The sequence below is a fragment of the Pristis pectinata genome, chromosome 1 (assembly GCF_009764475.1).
Source record: "Pristis pectinata isolate sPriPec2 chromosome 1, sPriPec2.1.pri, whole genome shotgun sequence".
NCBI lineage: Eukaryota > Metazoa > Chordata > Chondrichthyes > Rhinopristiformes > Pristidae > Pristis > Pristis pectinata.
The window spans coordinates 42,593,736-42,615,660 of NC_067405.1; the positions used below are offsets into that span (position 1 = coordinate 42,593,736).

General features: G+C 39.5%; 1 protein-coding gene across 1 annotated transcript in view; it reads left to right on the forward strand.

Moving 5' to 3' along the window:
- LOC127574135 (kalirin-like) overlaps positions 1-21,925 on the forward strand; it is a 500,886-nt gene that overhangs the window by 304,571 nt on the left and 174,390 nt on the right. The window contains exons 15-21 of the mRNA XM_052022913.1: positions 1,816-1,982; positions 6,984-7,103; positions 10,027-10,245; positions 11,644-11,793; positions 19,976-20,090; positions 20,584-20,699; positions 21,256-21,378. Coding sequence (XP_051878873.1) covers positions 1,816-1,982; positions 6,984-7,103; positions 10,027-10,245; positions 11,644-11,793; positions 19,976-20,090; positions 20,584-20,699; positions 21,256-21,378 — 1,010 coding nt within the window. The remainder of the gene's footprint in view (positions 1-1,815; positions 1,983-6,983; positions 7,104-10,026; positions 10,246-11,643; positions 11,794-19,975; positions 20,091-20,583; positions 20,700-21,255; positions 21,379-21,925) is intronic.

Here is a 21,925-nt window from a genome sequence, read left to right on the forward strand (position 1 = left end):
CCATGGAACAATACAGCACAATACAGGGCCTTCAGCCCACCATGTTGTGCCGCCCTTCAAACCACACCTAAGACTATCTAACCCCTTCCTCCCACATATCCCTCTATCTTAAATTCCTCCATGTGCTTATCTAACAATCTCTTGAACTTGTCTGATGTATCAGCCTCCACCACCACCCCAGGCAGTGCATTCCATGCACCAACCACTCTCTGGGTGAAAAACCTCCCTCTGACATCTCCCTTGAACTTCCCCCCCATTACCTTAAAGCCATGTCCTCTTGTTTTGAGCATTGGTGCCCTGGGAAAGAGGTGCTAGCTGTCCACTCTATCTATTCCTCTCAATATCTTGTATACCTCTATCATGTCTCCCCTCATCCTCCTCCTCTCCAATGAGAACAGCTCTAGCTCCTTTAGTCTCTCCTCATAATCCATACTCTCTAATCCAGGCAGCATCCTGGTAAATCTCCTCTGCACCCTTTCCAACGCCTCCACATCATGAGGCGACCAGAACTGGAGAGATAAAGGAGTATATGGGCTACACTGACCATTTTATCTGAACAAAGAAGACTGCAATAGTAAAGACATCTGTGTGTGTGTCTAACTATTGTTCAAGTGGAATCAACAATTGATTTTTCTAAGGAGGGGAAAGTTGAGACCAATGTTATTAAGTCAAGAGATGGATCATATTTTAACAATACTTGTTAACGCAAGTAACAGCTTGTGGATATCACAAAAAGTAGAGAAACTGGTGACGGTTGAATTTGTAAAATTTGTAAATATGTTAAATCAGTTTGTTTTTTTTAATGTGGGGAAGCAAAGTACTGTATGTAAAATTGTTTGTGAAGAGTGATTGTCAGAGTGTCACCCCATTAAGAATTGTGTCATATAACTAGTCTCTGGCTTCAAGATGTTTATAGAAATGTTTGGATTTTTCATGTCTCATGTTTGTAAGTTTGTACATTCTGCAATGGACTCCATTAGGGGTTGAGAACCCAGTGACTGCACATACTGGGCATATAGTAATATGATCGGGGTGCAACTGAGGAGTTGTCTAGCATTGAAATTAGTTGAGTTTGCACATCATGTTTGCCATGGAGTATGCTGCGGCAATTTGTGTGCTGAATTGAAGTATTCACATGTACTTATCCTTTGAGAACAGGATTTTTGCAAAACGTAGTTAGAATATAATAATTAAACACTATTCATGCAACAAGAACTCCAAGTGAAAACTGTCACTCAGTTTCACAGGTGCTCTTAGAAAATGGAATTTCAGAGATCTCTTGTCATTTCCATGGTCATAATGATGTATGCCTACATTAGATAGTAACTATCAGTGTAAGGGTAACTGTCTAAAGTTAATTAATACTGTGCTTAGATATCGTATAATTGCCAATCCAGCAGTCAATATTCACCAAGTAAAAGGATACCATTATGCTGATCGATCTAGGATGGAAGGATCTAGGATGTTGGTGGATTGGTAAATTTGTTTTGGGTACAATTAATTTTTTCCCTCCCTCTGGAAGGATGTCTTAATTATGAAGAAGTAGAAAGTTTCATTCCTTCTGGAATGATATCCTATATTTAGGAAAGTGGAAAGTTTTATTTGTGACCTCTTTTCTCAAGGGATTATTCTCCATAGATGGACTTGAGGATGGTAAGTGACCCTTCAACCTGATAGGTCTGGGAGGAGGGAAGTTCTGCTGCATTAACTATTGCTTCTTTTTGATGTAATAAAAATAAAGAGAATTCAGATGCTGAGAAGCAGCAGAAGGGCATGGTTTGTAAATAAACAGTGAAATGTGTTTATTTTAATCAGGAATTGAACTCACGTGTGATAAAGATATGGACTTAGGAACACAAGTCCAGGAGCTGCTGGATTTTCTTCATGAAAAGCAGCAAGAGCTTGAGCTGAATGCAGATCAGACCCAGAAGCGCCTGGAGCAATGCTTACAGCTCCGTCATCTGCAAGCAGAAGTTAAGCAAGTAAGTGAAGAATGATTTCTTAAAGCAGAAGGTACTATGAAAGTGTTTCTCTTTTTTAGTGTTAAGCTTGAAGTGATGCACATCAAGGAACACAGTGGTACAGCTATTAGAGCTGTTTTCTCACATCTCCAATGACCAAGATTCTGACCTTTGGTCAGTTTTTGTGGAGTTTGCATATTCTGCCTTTGGCCACATGAGTTTCCCCTGAGTAGGTAAACTGGCCACTGTAAATTGCCCTTAGTGTGTAGGTGAGTGATAGAATCTGAGTGGAGTTGATTGCAATATGGGGAGAATAGGTTACAGGGAAAATTATTGGGTAATTCAGTTGGGTGTGAGCCGGCATAAACTCAATGATCTGAAGAGGCCTCCTTCTAGGTCATCGGGAAATATTGTATGTGTATGCCCTTCAGTTCTATGATGCTAGGTATTTGCTAGTAAGCCATCAAATCGACTGTTCATTTTCACTTTCAAGCTGGGTAATAACAACTAATATCTCTTCCTGCAAGTCTTCCACTTCTGTGTTTGAACCACCAGCAAAAATGGTGTGAACAAATCTGTACACAGTAAATGGCTATTCAGTAAGTTTAACAGGTAACAATTAGTTTGTAGGAGCAGTCTTCACATGTAGCCATTATGCACTATGTATTTTTTGAAGAACCATTAAAACGGTTGATATATCTAAAAACTAGAATTATTAGCTACCCTATTTGTTGTTACATTGATTCATAGAGATTTTTGTAATGCAAAAGGTCACTTTTTTAAGGTAGTGTTTGGCACTCCGTATTGGAGGAGCAAAAAGACCAATACATCAGTTCAGCCACAGCAAAATCATAAGCAAATGATGCAAAATGGTTATAATCCTCTCTCTCTTTTACCTTTGAGTGTCAGACTTACACAGGCATTATCAAAGAAACAGGACTCCCCAAATCTACTGGTAATATCTATTTATAAGCTCTGTTTCAGACAAGAGCACCAATGCCATGAGGAGATCACAGAGAATGTAGAGATGCATAGATATCCTGGCTGATATCATTTTGAAGGGCACCCATTTAAACCACAGGACAAGTGGGGGTGCCCCTTATCCTTTCCTATTTTTAGATTAACACTGGGTCTGTGTCAATTACAGGTAAAGATTCATTTCAGCTATTCAAGACGTCACAGAATAGTACAAGGAGGGCATAATCGTTTTCCCTTTTTTTCAAGTATGATATTTTCTAAAAATGGTTAATTTGACATCAAAATGAATAATTCTAGTTGCATGATACCCAGTGAAGTGCACAGAACAGGGTGCAGCCTGAGAATCATTATTGTGATGAAGATGTTTAAGGGATTATATGTGAATGTTATGCTACATTTCGTATGATTGCCAATGTTTGCATCATCAGCTTAAGAGAAGAATGAGTTGTTGCATTTATTCATGCAGCATCACATTCTAAGGATATCTCAAATCGATTCACAATCAGTGAATTATGTTTTGAAGTAAGGAAACACAGCAATCAGTTCATCCTACAAATGGTAAATATGACGCATAACCAATTAACTTGTTTGTGAAGGTTACAAAGAACATAGTGTTCTATCTCCTTTAAACTTACTCCCTCTCACGTTAAATTCATGTTCTCTACTACTCTAGATTCTTGGTCAAGGAAGCAGGAGATTGACTTCTTTGAAAAGTGCTATTGGATCTCATTCATCCATCTGAACAAACAGGCAGAACCTTGATGTAACATTTGTCAGAAAGACAACACATATGGCAATGCACTTGATACTGCACTAAGATACCAGCCTGGATTATGGGTTGAGCAGCAAATTTCTGATTTGGAGATTGAATCAAGCATTAAAAGCTTGGATCCTACTTCTATGGAAGTTTCAATCACATGATTGGCTTATACAAGTCCCAACAGTTTTTGTATGGGTTCATCCTTGTGTACAAGAAAAATGTAAAACAAAATATGTGTGGATAATGGAATGCACACAAAACATTGATTAGTCTGTTCTCCCTTAAATCTACCATATGTTAATTTGCAATGATAGTTGCTAATTCAGTGAGATTCGGCTTTATTCAGAAAATTAAAGCTTACCAACTTGAAACTGAACTTAACTAAGTACCACAGCAAACAAAGCCATGGGATAGATTTTGCTGCCTTGGTCGTTCCACCTGAAATCACTGTTGCAAACTCCCATGCCTGTCTGCACTTGGTCAGGATGCAGATGATAAATTGCCCCAGCTAAAACAACTCAGACTCTTAACAGCAATAAATAAACTGCTGGAAGAAGTCAGTGGGTCAGGCAGCATCTGTGGAGGCAATGACATTTCAGGGTGAAATCCTGCTTCAGAGGGAAGATTGTCAATATATAGAAGTGAGAGAGAGGGGTGAGACAGAGGCTGGTAGGTGGTAGGTGGAACCGGATGAGGGAAGGATGATGGGCAGATGGCGCCAGGTGGGAGAGGAAGTGGGGCTTGTTGAGAGAGGCTGGTAGGTAATAGATAGAAATATAAGAAGAATAACAAAAGAATTAGGTAACCCACTCTCCCTTTGTCTCATTTCCTCTCTGATCAGTGCATCCATGGTTTCCCTCCCTTTGTTCACTGCTTCTATTCCCCCCCCCCCCCCCCCCATTATGTAGACTTGTCCTCCTCACCCACCTGGTGCTATCTGCTCATCACCCACACAGTGATCCAAATGGGTTTCTTCTCCCTTGGTTTACCTTTCCCATCACCTCCCCCACCTAGTTTCATCCGCCCATCACGCCTCCCTTATCTGGTTCCACCCATCACCTACCAGCCTTTGCCTCACCTCTCCCTCTCACTTATTGATACTATCCCCCCTCCACACTCTCAGTCCTGTGTAGGGTTTTGACCAGAAACATTGACCATCCCTTTGTCTCCATAGATGGAGCTTGACCCATTGAGTTCTTTCAGCAGTTTGTTTTTTGCTCCAGATTTCAGCATCTGCAGTTGCTTGTGTCTCCAGACTCTAACAGAGTGTCTGAAAGGTGAGAAGGCCATGGGTAGCACAGTAAGCAAGCCTGCCCCAAGCTGATTGGTTTTTAATAGTTTTTAAATGTAAGAAACATTTAAAACTATTAAAGTTGAAACAAGAAAATAAATAAATATTAGTCTTAGAATGCAAAAATTAACTAAGAGCACATAAATAATTAAAAATCTTAGTCTGAACAGAAATAAGTTAAAACAAGAGCTTATTTACTCCTTTGCCTTCTAATCTACAATCACCCTTGAAATCAACCAGAGATTTAAGAGGCAATTTTCCCACCATAATTGCTGGAGTATAAGGTCTCAAGGGGTGTTGACATGGTGATTAGGAAGAGGATTTTTCCCCTTCTGGGAGAATCGAGAACGAGGCATCATTGTTTAAAAATAAGACATTGCCCATTTTATACAGAGATGAGGCATTTTTTTCTCTCACAAATGGTCTTAAGTCTTTTGAACTCTCAAGCTTAAAGGCCAGAGAAAGCAGAGTCTTTGAATATTATTAAGGCAGAGTTAAGTAGATACTTGAAGGTGAGAAGGATGGAGATAGACAGGAATGTTGAGTTGAAATGTTAATCAGGTCCTCAACTGTGATCTTATTGAATGACGAAGCAGAGTCAATGGACTGAGTGGCTGACTCCTGCTCCTAATTTGTATGTTCGAGTGTATGTTTGTTTCTGAGTGACACTGGGTGCACTGCTGGACTTTGTGTGGCAGCATCCTGAACTAACAGATTGAACCTTCAGACTTTGTCAGTAATTCCAGGACTTTCCAGTTCGACACTGCATGCTCGGAAATCCCAGACTTACAGCCATTTAAGTAGCTAAGTGCCAATAGTGTCATTTAGGACTGTTGGTGTTAGGCAGCAATATTAACCCTACAATTTTTACTGTCTTTGTCAGAAACTGTCATCAACCAGCCCATAACAAGCTTTTTAACTTGCTTCAGAGCAGTAACTGCGATGGTTCATCTCGGAAGAAATTCCCTAACTAATTTTACTCACCAGTTTGGTTGCATTTGCTTTATGTTTAACGTCAAAAATCCAAGTTAAACATAAACCACAAATGATTTAATAAGATAATTGGGTTGAGCTGTTGACAATAACTATGTGTAAATTAATAGCTCAATACAACTTAGATCAGTTTCTGCCTAAATAGTCAATAACCTTGTCTTTTTCTTAAATTGAGGGAAGTAACTGACCAGTATTTGTTACCAGTAAACTTAAACCTATAAGTTTCTTAAAGCTGTGTGACCTTCTGGTAGAGCAGTGGAGTGTAGTTGAATGGAAAGTAATTTTGAAAGGACTGAGCTTGTTAAATGCTCTGAAACACTGTTGTCTGTGATCTGTCTTGTGGAATCAGATTTCTCAGGATTACAGCCTTGAGTTGAAGGGTGACAGATGTTACTGAAGAGGCATATGGAAACATTCCTTTTCCAAACACCTGAATTTCTAAGTGAACATTATAATATATATATATTAACACACAAAAGTGATTGATACTCCTTTTTGTTAATTGTGCATTAAGAATGTTTTTGATTCCAGAGAACATTAGGGCAATCAAAATAGCACCATGTTCACAAATGGTTGATTATTTATTAATCCTCTTATAACCTGGATAAGTGCTGAACTATCAGTATTACTTTCCTTTAGATGCATACCTTGTTCTAATATTCTGTGCGATGAATCACTCTCTATTGATAAAGTAACAGTGCTGGAAATCAGTATATTAGTTCTGGACAAATAGTAATCCTGACAATCCTGCAGTTTTGACCTTTTTCTTTTCATCAAAAGAATGATTGAAGCATACATCTCTGATCCCCTAAGGGATGTTATTGATTATGATGCATTGACTGCATTGCCTGGATTGTAAATGACACTGCATTTCAGATCTTCGTATTCCCAGGAGCAGTTTCTTTTAACCAATATAAAGGGAAATCAGAGAACCTGCTGTACTGAAAATGTTTTATGTTGAAATCGTATTAAGCTTCTAATTGCTTTCTTTTTCCTGCAGGTATTAGGCTGGATACGAAATGGGGAATCCATGCTCAATGCTAGCCTTGTTAATGCTAGCTCACTTTCAGAAGCAGAACAGCTTCAACGAGAACATGAGCAATTTCAGCTTGCCATAGAGGTAATGCCTACTTTTGAATTGGGCTTTGAATTGAAGCTGAGTTGTGGGGTTTTTATTTTGCTCTGTACAATCAGGAGATTTGTTTCCAATATCCAATGGGAAGCAGCAAACAACACTAGAACTATTTCTGACATTACATGCATTCTTCTCCTTGCTATGAACTGTAACACAATAAAGTCTCACATTTTCTTGTACTGTTCATATAGACTGAGGGTGATATTCAGTTGTTGTCTTGGATGTATGAACAATCCAAAAAAATCTGTCAGCATGTAATGTGAAATTGCAAGTTATTTCTTCAGAGCTGTTTCTGAGCCACAACAATAATTTGGCTGGAAATGTAATGGTCATTTACATATCTAAAGAGGATTTAGTGTCACATATTTGGTGAAGTAATAGTGCTGCAGCAGGAGCAATTGAAGCAAATAACTTGCCCAACTAAGGTCTAAAATAAATTGAGTTTCTTTAACACAAAAATGATATGCCAACTTATAAACAAATATTCTGATCCATTAAATAGAGAGCAATAATCATTATCCCACCTCCCCAGAATACTTGATGGAATTACTACACAGTATGTACTGATAAATTTGAGCAAAATGATTAGATTAAGTATCGTTCTCTTTACATATCCAATCTCTAAACATTCTTTACAACAAGTTTTCAGCAAAAGCTATTTTTGACATCAACATTTCAAAAACCCAGGTTTTGCAAAAGTGCAGTCACTTTGCTGAAGTTTTATATCCTGCTCAAATTGAAATTTTATGTGAGGAATGTCACATCCTTCCCCCACCAACCCCTGCTGCTGTTTTATTTCTCTGAGGTTAAATCATGCTATGCAAATAAACTACTTTTAGATTTCTTTCTTCTTTCACACGATGAAGGATACAGAAAAAGTGGTGCCAAAGGAAGTGATTTGTATGACAGGGCATTTTTGCTATGTTAACACCATTTACAATTACAATACAGCTACATAGAACTCTAACTGGACTCCTTTATAGTACAGTGTTCATTCCTTTTTATTTTTTCATTGTTAAGAATTGAGGATTATGGGTCTCAGGCAGTATAGTTGACAAGATACAGACCAGATATGATTTTATGGATGGTGATGCAAGGTTCGAGAGTGTAATGGCCTGCCTCTGCTTCTAATTAGTATGTTCTCAGTCTTTCTTAAAATTTGTGTTGGTTCTTCCTGCTCAGTTCATAATAGTCCATGTGTCCAGGCTTTCTACTCCAAATGCTAGTCCTAGACATTGGTTGAAATCTGTGAATGCACATCAAGCAGTCAGTTTGCAATGAGCAAACAAATGTTTTGTTCAAGGGCTCTCTGCTTAGTACTTCAGGTCCAAGGCATCACACACAACTGAAAAGGTCTTGCACACCGTAAATCTTTCCTTCATATGGTCTACAATTGCAAAATGTATGAAGGGAATCAGGTAAGTCCAGAGCCGAGGCTCGGTACAAGGAATTGGTGGGGAAAGAAGCTTGAAGGTGTGCCTTTGGTCTCCTCGGATTGGAAGTGCGTTTGGGCTAATCAATGCTTAGTGACAAGGGTTAGCTGCTGGAGTAGGATCAGAAGTCAGTCACAGAATTGGTAGCTAAAGGTAGGATTAGAAGTTGGGGGCCTGAAAGTCAGGGTGGTCCTAGCTAAGTCAAGTTCCCAACACAAACTTGGGATTTGCTCAAACAGGTCCTCTTTACTGTGAAAGCCTTTTTCTGTGTGTGAGACCTGCAGTCACCACTGCAGATCCAGGGATTCCCTTACATTGCAACATTAGATGTATGGAGGACCCTGGGCAAAAAAAAGTGGACTTTGTGCAATTTGCATGTAGATGCTGATTTTCAATTTTCTTCGATTTTTCATTGAATTTGGGTAAGTTAACTTAAAAATATTCACTACGTATTCCACTTTCTGAGCACTAGTACCCTTACCACAACATACATTAGATAAATAGATCTTTAATTTCCTGCTTTCTCTCTATCATCCCTTCCTAAATAATGGGCTACCATTGACAATTATCTGTGCTATTCACTTCAAGTATTCCTTGTGGTAGCAATTTCCACAGTCTAATTGTTCCCTGGGGAAAGACATTTATCCTGAATTCCCTACTGGATTTATTAGTGACATATTTATGACTTCTACTTCTGCCGTCTACCATATGGAAACATCTTTGCTTTGAAGCTCCTCCACAGTCAGTAGTGCTAAATGTGCTATATAGTAGCTCCAAAGTATTGAGAAATTCTGTAAAATTGGCAGTTTTCTAAATCAAGGTGACAATACTTCCAATGTGGAGAAAATGTGTTTTCTTCTTTCTAAGGCTTCCAATTGCTTTACAAATGCTTATCAAATGTCTTTGATATGGACAGATGAACTTTGTTATTCTGAGGGGAAATTCTGTTTGAATGTAACATCTGCAATGTATTTGTTGCAGAACAAAACTACATTTAGTTCCAGGGTATTGTTTTCATGCTGTTTTCTGTGAGTTTAAGCTCAACAGAGGTAAGCAAGTGCAAAAAAGAGCAGAGATTTGCTCTTGGTACCTCTGGCAATTTTGTCACAGTGTCTCAAGAGACAGTGAACTAAACTGATGCAGAACTGAAATATGAATAAAATACTAAAAATTGCAGCAAAGAGATCAGCTGTTGTTCCTCTTCAGGTCAAACAAATGATTGGGAATTATCTTTTGTATTTCAACACACTGTGGTAAAATCAAGCCCATATTACTGAAAATGGCCAAAATGCAAATTTTATTATGCCCCATAAAATATTGTTGTCCCTCTCTATTATTGTTGTGTTTTGGAATTAACAATTCAATGTAAGTCTTTAAAAATGTTCAACTTTCCCACATCTCATTATTCCCACCTAATCCCTTTCACCATCTATCTGGCACTTCTATGCAAACCTCTCTTTCCTCCCTACACACAGTCCCTCTTTCATGCCACTTCTTTGCAGAAAACCCACCAAAGTGCTCTTCAGGTGCAGCAGAAGGCTGAGACCATGCTGCAGGCTGGCCATTATGACTCGGATGCCATCAGAGAGTGTGCCGAGAAAGTAGCCCTTCACTGGCAACAGCTAATGTTGAAGATGGAAGACAGACTGAAACTCGTCAATGCATCTGTGGCTTTCTATAAGACATCTGAACAGGTAGAAAGTTCATACATGCAATATTTAGACTTTTCTGTTGACGTTTATGGTATTGAAGCTGTAATATGCAAGCATAAACCTTAATTTGTCTTGACTTTTTTCCGTCATATGCACATTATACTTAGCTTTTGATTGGGTGTAGCTTGTCTTTTTGTGTTCATCAATTAAGTTAGAATTTCACCAAAAAAGGCATCATTGGTATAATCAATCGGGTTAAGCATCTTCAATACAGTAAAGTGGTCCAAATATTGCTTGTTCTAATTGTTGTGACTTTGAATGAGCCACACGGAGACTGGAGCTGTAGATGTAAAAGGTCTTTATTCATCACATCAAGCAGGCATTCTGGAAGAACCTCTCGGAACTCAAAAGTACATTAAGGGTTTATACAGATAATAGCAGGTGATCAAAAACAGTTTCGATCGTTATAATTACACAGTTTACTTCAACATTTTGGGTGTAGATAAGTAATTTTGTAGAATTACATATTTACACTGGGAGCATATCTCAACTGACAAGACATCCTTGAATATTCAAACACTTCTAGATGATCTGAAAACTTTTAAGCCCGTACCCCAGATATTCTAAATATATCTCTTTAATCACTGTATTGAGGGACAGCTCCTTGAATATACAAACACCCCAACTATTGATTGACAGAACAAATATGTCTTTAACTATACAATAAATGGAAGCAATGTGTCTTTAACTATACGTTAAGTAATGGGATGGCCACTTAATTCCTTCCCTGATCTCATCTTGGGAGTTTTAATGTGGGGCGATTAACATAAATATTCATTTATTGTTTTTCTCCTGGGCAATTTTCAGTAGTGCAAAACCAGATTGTCCATTGCCCAATGGCTGATTTCAATGTCCTTAAAGTATCGATGGATGTTACATGTGAATAGGTTCTATTTGAAGACTATTCCTGTTTGTATTAATGGCTGCTATCTGCATAATTTCCAATTAAAATTGACATTTAATCCCTAATGCTAGTTTTCAGCATGAAATCATGCAATGTTCACCAAATTCACAGGTACTTTTTACCCCTTCTTTCAGTCTGTCCATCATGTTCCAACAGAGGTAAACATTAGCCAAGATACTTGGAGATCTGTTCTTTTTCAAATGATGCCAACAAATTGTTTATATTGATCTAAGAGGGGAAATATCTCAACTGATAGGTAGCACCTTTGATTGTGTAGCTCTCCTTTCAACAGTGTACTCAAGCGTCAATTAAGGTTATGTGCTCATGTTTTGAAGTGGGACTCTGAACACTAGATCTTGTGATTTAGAGGCTTGAGTACTGCTGTTGAGCTTAGGCATATCCATATGACTGTACAATTGCCAGTCTTGAAGCTGTGTGTTAAACTGTCAAGTCCTATGGTTGTTCTCTGTTACCAGGTGTGCAGTGTTCTTGAGAGTCTGGAACAAGAGTACCGGAGAGATGAGGACTGGTGTAGAGGCCAAGATAAATTGGGACCAAATGCTGAAACCGACCATGTCACACCACTAATAAGCAAACATCTGGAGCAGAAAGAAGCCTTTCTTAAGGTAGTTCTTTTTTTCGTGTCTACTTAGTAGTCCAGAAGCTCTTTGACTCCTTGGCTCCAGGCTGGAACCTATATGCCAAAGCCTGATAAGAGTAGCATCAGAAGTGTTCAGACATTTAAAAAGTAATCCCTTTCAGGACTGATCATTTGTCCCGTGGGAGCTTGTGAAGCCTTTTTTCCTGACCTCACTAGATCATATTCCAACTTTCAGCGTAACTGGGTTTGGTCTGAGATTCTTCCATACTGCTTCCTCTATCTCTCCCCTCCCCCAACAAAACTTGAGCCTTCCACCCACTTTATATTCAGGAATGTCAGGGCCTACTGCATGCTCTCTAATGCCCACAGTAAATATAACATTAAAACAAAGCAATAAATTTTGTCCAAAGTAAGTAAATGCTTCATCATCCTTAAATGGATTAACCAGTCTATGAAGTGTTCAGTGATTGTTAGACTACTCTATTAAACAGCCAATGCTGTTGACATTTGGTTCAGATAAATCCACCTAATTTGCCCTAACGTCATGTCTGAGCCCCCACCTCAGAACACCAATGTACAGAGACAAGACATTCAGCCCAACTGGTCTATCCCACTTTTTGTACTCCACACGAGCCTCCTCCAATCCCACTCCGATAACACCATCACCATATCCTTTTCCCTCAGATGTTAATCAAATTTCTCCCTAATTTATCTATGCTATTTACTTCAACAAACCCTTGGGGTTAGGATTTCCACATTCAAACCATTCCATGGATAAATGTGTTTTTCTTGAATTCCCAACTGGATTTATCGGTGACATCTTTATGGCTTCCAGTCATGGTGTCCGCCACATGGAAACATCTTTGCTTCGAAGTTCCTTCCTCATTCTGTAGTGCTTAATGCACTGTGTAGTAGCTTCAAAGTGTTGAGCTCTTCTGCAAAATCCATTCCATTGACTTCAATGGAATGAATTGTGAAGGCAAAGTACATTGAATTGGGGCTGCTATACCATGCAATTTGCAGTCTAACCAGGAATAAATTTCTTGGCATTTTTCTGGATCAAACTTTTCAACTCCTTTCACAGTACTTAAGTTTGTTTAAAATGATGCTACATATAAATGACCAAATAATGTGATTGTTCAAATGTTCATTTTATATTTGTTGGTTTGAATAAAGAGGTACTCATAACAAATGAGGTTCCCTACTGCCAGTGTTACTTGAAAATTATCTCTTAGTGCTGAAGATTTTGCAATACAAAACACAATTAATTATACTCAGCTGTTGGTCTTCAAATGTTTCTGGTTAAGTAGTTGCCAAAGAAGCAGCTTCTAATTATTTAATTAGTATCTTCAGTTCTTTTCCATTTTGTACCATTTCAGTAGATCTCTTCTGGTTATGCACATATTAAAATAGAGGCAATATTAGTCCCTCTCTTGTGATTTCTTTGTTGTTTTACAATCTGCCTTCCCCTTCTCATTGTCTTCCATTCTGTGTTTTCTTTCATCGCTCTGTCTGATTCTCCCATTATTTCCATTATTTGTTTTGATCTTTCTGCTGTAACATATTTCCCAAGTGTGCCTCTCCCTTTGCTGCACATTTCATTTTGTCATCTCTGTATCTGTCTCCTACATTTTCAACTGTTTGATTCTCACACATTAGCTTTATGACTTTACTTGAAAGATTTGGACTTTCACAAATTTGATCAACAGATTTGTAAAATTTTTTTTCATGCTTGCTTTGGTTTATTCCACGTGTTCTTTTTCCCCTCAACCTCCCGTGTGGATCTCATTCCCAGTCAAAGAGTCACTCCCATTATGGTTAGACCTAGGATGCTTGAGCATGCAAGCTCCTGAATAAAAGAGAGCAGAATTTTAAAACAAGGTCAGATCAGGGAGTGAAATTCTGATCAAAATGCTGTCCTTCAAGATTTGAAGGAAAATTGATTTAAAATAATGATAGAGTAAATGGAAGAAACAATTCACAATGGCAGGAAGATTGGTAACTGGAGAGCATAGAAAAAGTAATTACAAAAAACGCCAGGGAAGATGAGATTTTTTTTTTCACATTCAGCAATTTGTTATGATCTGCAATGTATTACCGCAAAGGGTGGTGGATGCAGATTTGATAATAACTTCCAAAAAGGCATTGGGTTTCTTAAAAACAAAATATCAGATGTTGGAAAGAGCAAGTCAGTGAGACTTCTTTTAGAAAGCTGGTACAAGCAAGATGGGCCAAATGGCCTCCTTCTATACTATATAGCACTGGCTGGTAGAGGAAAGCTCAGCCAGCAGCAACATTGAGAGAACAATGAAGACCATGGCCTGGAGAGAAGGATAGAAAGGAGAAAGAAGGATGGTAACCAGTAGAAAAGAGTCTGAAACTTACCTATTCTTTATACCTAGAAGGTCACAAGTACTTGCATTTGCAGTATGTTTTTTCCTTCAAGTATACATTTTCACTTTTACAAATTCTTAGGCAGTCCTTCAAGATTGAGGATGACTTGCTTCTACTCTGATACCTGGGTTCTGAGGTGACTAATGAGGCCAGTGTGGGAACTGCAGCCACAGATGGTGGCTGACAGGAAGGGTAAATGGGTACTTTGTGAGATGGTGCACTCACTCCATTGCTACAGAACCTTTCTGGGTAATTCTGATGCATGGCCCTGAAGTTCTCGATCTGAATGTTTCATCTCAACTTTGGCCAGTCATTGGCCAGATACTCCCAGGAGTTGGTGGGAATGTTGTATTTCTTCAAAGAGAATTGAGCACATCCTTGAATCTTTTTCTCTGTTTATCTGTTTCCATGATAGAGCTTGGAAAACAGGGAATCTAATGTCAAACATGGGCTCGACATAACCTACTTGACATAACAGGGTTAGAGTAACTAGATCATTAGTACTGGTGATGTTGGTCCCCTTGTTCTTCAGTGGATTTGCAGAATTTTGCAGAGACACTGTTGGTGGATTTTTTCCAGTGCTTTGAGATGCTTGCTTTAGGTGAGCCAGGTTTCACTAAGCAGTTAAGAGGGTATATAGGTAGAACCATATGTTTTGGTTATGGAATACCTAGAGGTGCAAGGCAAGATAGGTCCAAGCCAGCATGGTTTCGTGAAGGGAAGATCCTGCCTGACCAACCTCTTGGAGTTTTTTGAGGAAATCTCAGGTAGGGTGGATAAGGGAGAAGTTGTAGATGTTATGTATTTAGACTTTCAAAAGGCCTTCGACAAGGTGCCACACAAGAGGCTGATTAATAAGATGACAGGTCATGGAATTACAGGTAGGATATTGGAATGGGTGGCTGGTAGGCAGAAAGCAAAGGGTGGGAATAAAAGGATCCTGTTCTAGTTGGCTACCGGTTACTAGTGGTGTTCCGCAAGGGTTGGTGTTGGGGCCGCTTCTTTTTGCTTTGTACATTAATGATTTGGATGATGGAGTAAATGGCTTTGTGGCTAAGTTTGCAGACGACACCAAGATAGGTGGAGGAGTAGGGAGCATTGAGGAGACAGGAAGGTTGCAGAGAGACCTAGATAGTTTAGGAGAATGGACAAGGAAATGGCAGATGAGATTCAATGTTGAGAAATGTGCTGTTGTACACTTTGGAAACAGAAATAAACAGGCAGATTATTATCTAGAAGGGGAGAAAATTCAAAGTACAGAAGTACAAAGGGACTTAGAGGTTCTCGTGCAGGATACCCGAAAGGTTAACCACCAGGTCAGATCAGCAGTAAGGAAAGCGAATGCTATGTTGGCATTCATTTCGAGAGGAATAGTGTATAAAAGTAGGGAGGTGTTGATGAGGCTCTACGGGGCACTAGCGAGGCCTCATTTGGAATACTGTGTGCAGTTTTGGGCCCCATATCTTAGGAAGGATGTACTGATGTTGGAGAGGGTTCAGAGGAGATTTACGAGGATGATCCCCGGAATGAAAGGGCTTACATATGATGAGCATTTGTCGGCTCTTGGATTGTACTCACTGGAGTACAGAAGAATGAGAGGGGACCTCATAGAAACATTTCGAATGTTGAAAGGACTGGACAGAGTAGATGTGGCCAAGCTGTTTCCCTTGGTGGGTCAGTCCAGGACCAGAGGGCACAACCTTAGAATTAGAGGGTACAGGTTTAAAATAGAGTTGAGGAGAAATTTCTTTAGCCAGAGGGTAGTGAATGTATGGAATTCTTTGCCACGTACAGCAGTGGAGGCCGGATCATTGGAGGCGTTTAAGGGGGAGATAGGTTGTTATCTAACTAGTCAAGGTATGAAGGGATATGGGGATAAGGCCGGAAATTAGGGCTAGAAAGGAATAGTTTTTTTTTCTCATGAACATTCCCCCATTTCTCATTTCTTTTTTCTTTTTCTTTTTCCCTTTCTTTTCTTTGGAGTGGACTTGATGGGCTGAATGTCCTACTTCTGCTCCCTTGTCTTGTGATCTTTTGTGGTGGGTCTGAGATCTTGATCCAAATACCCTTTTCCTCAGTTAACCAAGGCTGTACTGGCACATTGAAGGTGGTGGTAGATCTCATCATTAATGTCTGCCTTTGCTGAAAGGTGGCTCATCAGATCTGGAATGATGAGGTCAAAAATGCTTGTGTTGCTCTCAGCATTTTTCTGTGCAGGTTGCTACACAGTGAAGTTCATGTCCACTATGCCTCTAGATAGGTGGAACCCCTCTGTGAATCCGGGAGCAGCTCTTTGGCCACTGAGATGAGGTGCTTGAGAAGGACCTTGTTGATGATGAAGTCCCCTCAGTATTACCACACTCATCCATCACCTTTCTTGAAGAAAGTCATGATTACAGCATCTCTGAGGTCCTCAGAATATCCTCCTCTTCCCAAATGTGGGTGAAGAGACTGTGGAGTGGTGACTGAAGTCACTAGGTGTGGTTTGGTTTGCAGCCAGAACCAGTGATTTGTGTGGTTAGGTTATTTTCACACATAGTTAATATTTCTGTCAAATTAATCCATTCAAGTAATGGCAGCTAACAAAAAGAAAAATCCAAAATTTAGATTAAGGTGACCAAGAATGCTGATTATAAATGATCTCAGGTTATAAAAGGTATTGTTCATCACATTTTAACTTAAATGGATTGCCAATTGTGATGTCACGTAGCTGCTTTCCAGTGATTAGCATGTACAGCTGCAGCAGCAAGGGGAAGTGTTACATCAGATTCGTGCAGCAGATGAGTTGTGAAGTGTGCCCTGTGAGACCTGTGCCTAGCATCAGCAAGATTATTCCAAAAGGGTTTAGTCCTGAAATTTTCTCAAAGAATTGCCAGCTGTAACTAATAAAAAGAGGATGATTTTAAAAAAAACTCGAGAGTACTTTGACCAGAGAATGAAATGGAGTCTGAACCTTTGTGAGTGTTCAGGAGGTGCAGTCTGAGGGTCATATAGTCAATCTTCCTCTTGTCAGGTGTGGTCTGCAGAACAGGCAAAAATATAACCGTGTTCAGGCTCTGCACCCCATCATGAGAATTTTTATAAGGTGGTTATTCACTCCAAAGTTGTCCATTCAAGCTGTAAAAGCAACTGTTCCTCCTACTCCCAGCATAGGACCACATGTAAATGAGGTAAAGACAGTTGCCTGGAAATTCATTCCTCATTGATTTTGCTAAAAGACCGCCAATGTGCCTTTTTCTGCTTTTGAAATTCAGTCCTATTAAAATCTAGAGAACCAAACATCAGAAGCAGAGTATCTTGTGCAGTTGCTACAATATAAATGGTTTACTGACTGGTGATGAATCTCCAGGAAGTTTTCATCATGTCCCTTTCCCACCATTCCCTGATTCCTTCTAAGATATCAATTGGTAAATTAGTTTATTATTGTCACATGTACCAAGGTACAGTGAAAAGCTTGTCTTGCATATTGTTCATACAGATCAATTCATTGCACAGTGCATTGATGTAGTACAAGGTAAAGCAATAACAGAATGCAGAATAAAGTGTTACAGTTACAGAGAAAGTGCAGTGCAGGTAGGCAATAAGGTGCAAGGTAATAACAAGGCAGATTGTAAGGTCAAGAGTCCATCTTATCGTATAAGGGAACTGTTCAACAGTCTTATAACAGCAGAATAGAAGCTGTCCTTGAGCCTGGTGGTACATGCTTTCAAGCTTTTGTATCTTCTGCCCAATGGAAGGAGGGAGAAGAGAGAATGTCTGGGGTGGGTGTGGTCTGATTATGTTGGCTGCTTTACCGAGGCAGTGAGAGGTATAGACAAAGTCCATGGAGGGGAGGCTGGTTTCTGTGATGTGCTGAGCTGTGTCCACAACTCTCAGCAGTTCGTTGCAGTCATGGACAGAGTAGTTGCCATACCAAGCCGTAATGCATCCGGATAGGATGCTTTCTTTGGTGCATCAATTAAAATTGGTGAGGGTTAAAGGGGACATCCCAAATTTCTTTAGCTTTCTGAGGAAATAGAGGCGTTGGTGAGCTTTCTTGGCCATGGCATCTATGTGCTTGGACCAGGACAGGCTATTGGTGACATTCACTCCAAGAAAGTTGAAGCTCTCAACCCTCTCGACCTCAGCACTGTTGATGTAAAGAGCAGCATGTGCACTGCCCCCCTTCCTGAAGTCAATGACCAGGTCTTTTGTTTTGCTGATATTGAGGGAAAGATTGTTATCATGACCCCATGTCACCAGGCTCTATCTCCTTCCTGTACTCCGATTCATCATTATTTGAGATACAGCCCACTATGGTGGTATCATCTGCAAACTTGTAGATGGCATTAGAGCAGAATCTGGCCACGCAGTTGTGAGTGTATAGGGAGCAGAGTAGGTTGCTGAGGACGCAGCCTTGTGGGGCACCAGTGTTGAGGGTAATTATGATAGAAGTGTTGCTGCCTACTCTTACTGATTGTGGTCTGTTGGTCAGGAAGTTAAGGATCCAGTTGCAGAGGGAAGGTGTTGAGCCCCAGGTCTTGGACTTTGGTGATGATTTTATTTGGAATTATGGTATTGAAGGCTGTAGTCAATAAACAGTTTAATGTAGGTGTCTATACTGTCCAGATGTAGGGCCAGGGACATGTTTCAGCGGTAGGTGAATTGCAGTGGGTTGAGATTGTCTGGGAAGCTGGAGTTAATGCGTGCCATAACTAGTCTCTTGATGCACTTCATGATGGTGGATGTCAGAGCCACCAGGCGGTAGTCATTAAGGCACATTATTCTTTCCTGGTTTGCTCCCTGTCATAACTCTGCAGTGCAATTGTCTGCTCATCCAGTTCTATGAGATCACTGTTGTTGGATCCAAGAGATCTCCTGAAGCTGGCAAGCACATTGGGAAAGGGGAAGTCTACACTAAAAAGATTGCAAGATCTTTCTAGGCAGATTTCTTTAAGGTTGTTTTGTCACTAATTTAAAAAATCCAAGCCAGTAGAATGAATTTTATGCTCATTTCAAATACTTGGTACAAATAATTAATTGTTACAAATAATTGTTTTACCGTTCTCAGCAATAACAATTTGAACACTCTTCACTGTATTAGTATTAGTGAAATATCAGAAGTTTTATTTTTTCTGTTACACTGAAATCCATGACATCTTTATGACGTTGAGAAGTTCTGACAATTACACTATTAGAGTAAGTTAATTATTTCTGAAAAATAGTTGTATTCAAAATAATCTTGAATATTTTGTTTCTAACAAGGCCAGAGTTAGAAGTGTATCCATTGTACCAACCCAATGATGTGCATGGGGATTAACCAAGAAGCAAGACTAGATTCAGGCCTCATCAGACCATAGTCAGTGAGCTGTCCTTCACTCATTGAGCATTGTTGGGCAGCTTAGGCCAGGGCCAAGAAGGCATTTCCTCAAATCCTCCTCCCAAAATTGTTCCAGCCTTTTGTACTTTGAAAATTACATATAGGTTCCTCCAACCAGGTCCCAGCTCAATAACTAACATCCTGCATGTTTTTGAGGCAGTGTTATTGGATGCCCATCTAAAGCTGACCCCTTTTCTCCACATCCTTCTCCTTTCTCAGCACCTCATCTGATTGTGTTTGAGTATTTCAAGGACTGCTACTTTGTCTCTGTCTTGTAAGTCATCAAACTACCACCTCCTGACCCATCCCCACCCCCTGCCAAATCAATCAATAAATACCTGTCCCAGATTTTGACGTTGAATGATAGGTTCAGCAGTGGCTGACATGATCAGTTTGAGAGAAACATGAATACCAATGGGCTGTCATGAATAATCACCTCATTGTGTGTTCATAGGCTTGCACTCTTGCGCGCAGGAATGCTGAGGTGTTTCTGAAGTACATTCACAGAAACAATGTGAGTATGCCTGGAGTGGCTGCTCACACGAGAGGCCCTGAGCAACAAGTAAAAGGTGGGTCTGGATTTAGATAGAATGAATGGGTTATTTGTAATCTACAAGTGTCATTTCAGAAAATTGTTTCCATTTTGAATAGGGCTGCCTTTACAATAGTTTGACGTCAAAAGGAAAAATGGTAATTTTGTTCATTTTAGTTCACACCTAAAAGTTAATAGTATTGACTTCACATTCTACATGTACTGCACCTTTTAATTTTATAATCCTAATTAAAACGAGTTCTTGATGTTGAAAACTGTCTGGTTAAATGTTTTCACCTAGAAATGTGTAATTAGATTTTGTTTGATCCACCTGTAGCACTTTATATTTTCATAAAATGTTGACTTGTAACTTATTTGATTTCTGCTTCTGAATTTCCTGATGATAACTCCTCCTGCCTCACTATATTGAGGTTGCTTCTCCTTTTCATCATTTTCAGCACACAAAAGCATTTAGTCTCACAGCCTGTCAGAATCTGAGAGTAAAACAGATTTTTTGTTTGCTTGTGCAGCTATTCTAAGTGAGCTACTGCAGAGAGAGAACAGAGTCCTTCACTTCTGGACAATGAAAAAGAGGCGGTTAGATCAGTGCCAGCAATATGTGGTGTTTGAAAGAAGTGCCAAACAGGTATGTGTATTCTACCCCATCATTTTGATTTCATACTTTGCCGTCGTTCTTCAGTGATTGGTGCCTGGTTAAATTCTTAGCAAAGCCTTTGTATTCTTTCAAGTCCATGCCAGCAATATTTCCTGTCTCCAAGTATAAAAACTTCTTTGACTATGCTAACTTTGAAGATTTCTACAGTTATTAAGATATGTAGATAGAGAACTATCGGCTAGAAATGAAGTCATTTGAAATATCGGTTCCCTGTGCACTCCAAGGAACACCAAAGAAACATTTTTAACTTCCATACTTTTATCTGTAAATATCGAGTCATTTGTAAGGAAAGGGAAGGACTTGCTACAAAATGTTGCAAAGTTAAAACGATGCTTTACACATAGAGGTGTGCTTTGTGCTTTTTGTAATTTCTTATTCCCATGTTTCTGTATAACTCCAATTTTATTTTGCAATGTAATGATTGATAGGAGGCAGATGTGGACAATTTGATACTGTGTTTGGGAAGAGAATTTTGTTGTTTTAAGCAGGACATTCAAATTAGTGCTATTCCTCCTGCACCCAACAGGCTTTGGACTGGATCCAAGAAACAGGCGAATATTACCTTTCCACCCACACCTCTGCTGGGGAAACTACTGAAGAAACTCAGGATCTTATGAAAGAATATAGTGAATTCAGGATTTCTGCCAAGGTAAGAAAAAATAAATTGTTCCTCTTGGAGTAATTAGATGACTGCCATCTTTCACCTATGTAACCAGGCAGAGGTCTGGACAATTGTGTAGAGAAACAAGACCTGAACTTCTGCTGAGGCAATCACTGGTCTTGAGGCAACTATGCTGGAATCTTTCTCTGCTGATCCAAGTGAAAATCCAGAAGACCCATTGATTTCATGGGGAAGAAATGTCTGAGGACAGAAGTTCAATTATGAAGTAACTTCATTTTTTTATTTAGTTGAGATGATTTAAATGGTTTTAATTGTGTTTCTTTTTTTCTAGTGTTTTTAAGATTTATTTCATTTTCACAGTTTTTAATAATTTGCATGTCAGAGATCTATCTGGCTCTCAAAGCATTCCTGAGGGCGGCATCCACCAATTACATTCAGAAAGCTCCTGTGCTGCACAGGAGTTTGCCAATCAATTGCCAGTCAGTTTCCTGGAGGGAGAATGCACCCAGGGATCCAGTCCAAGTAAGAGCAGGCTTCAAGGGCAGGTAAATGGAAAGCTCAGACAGTTTGCCAA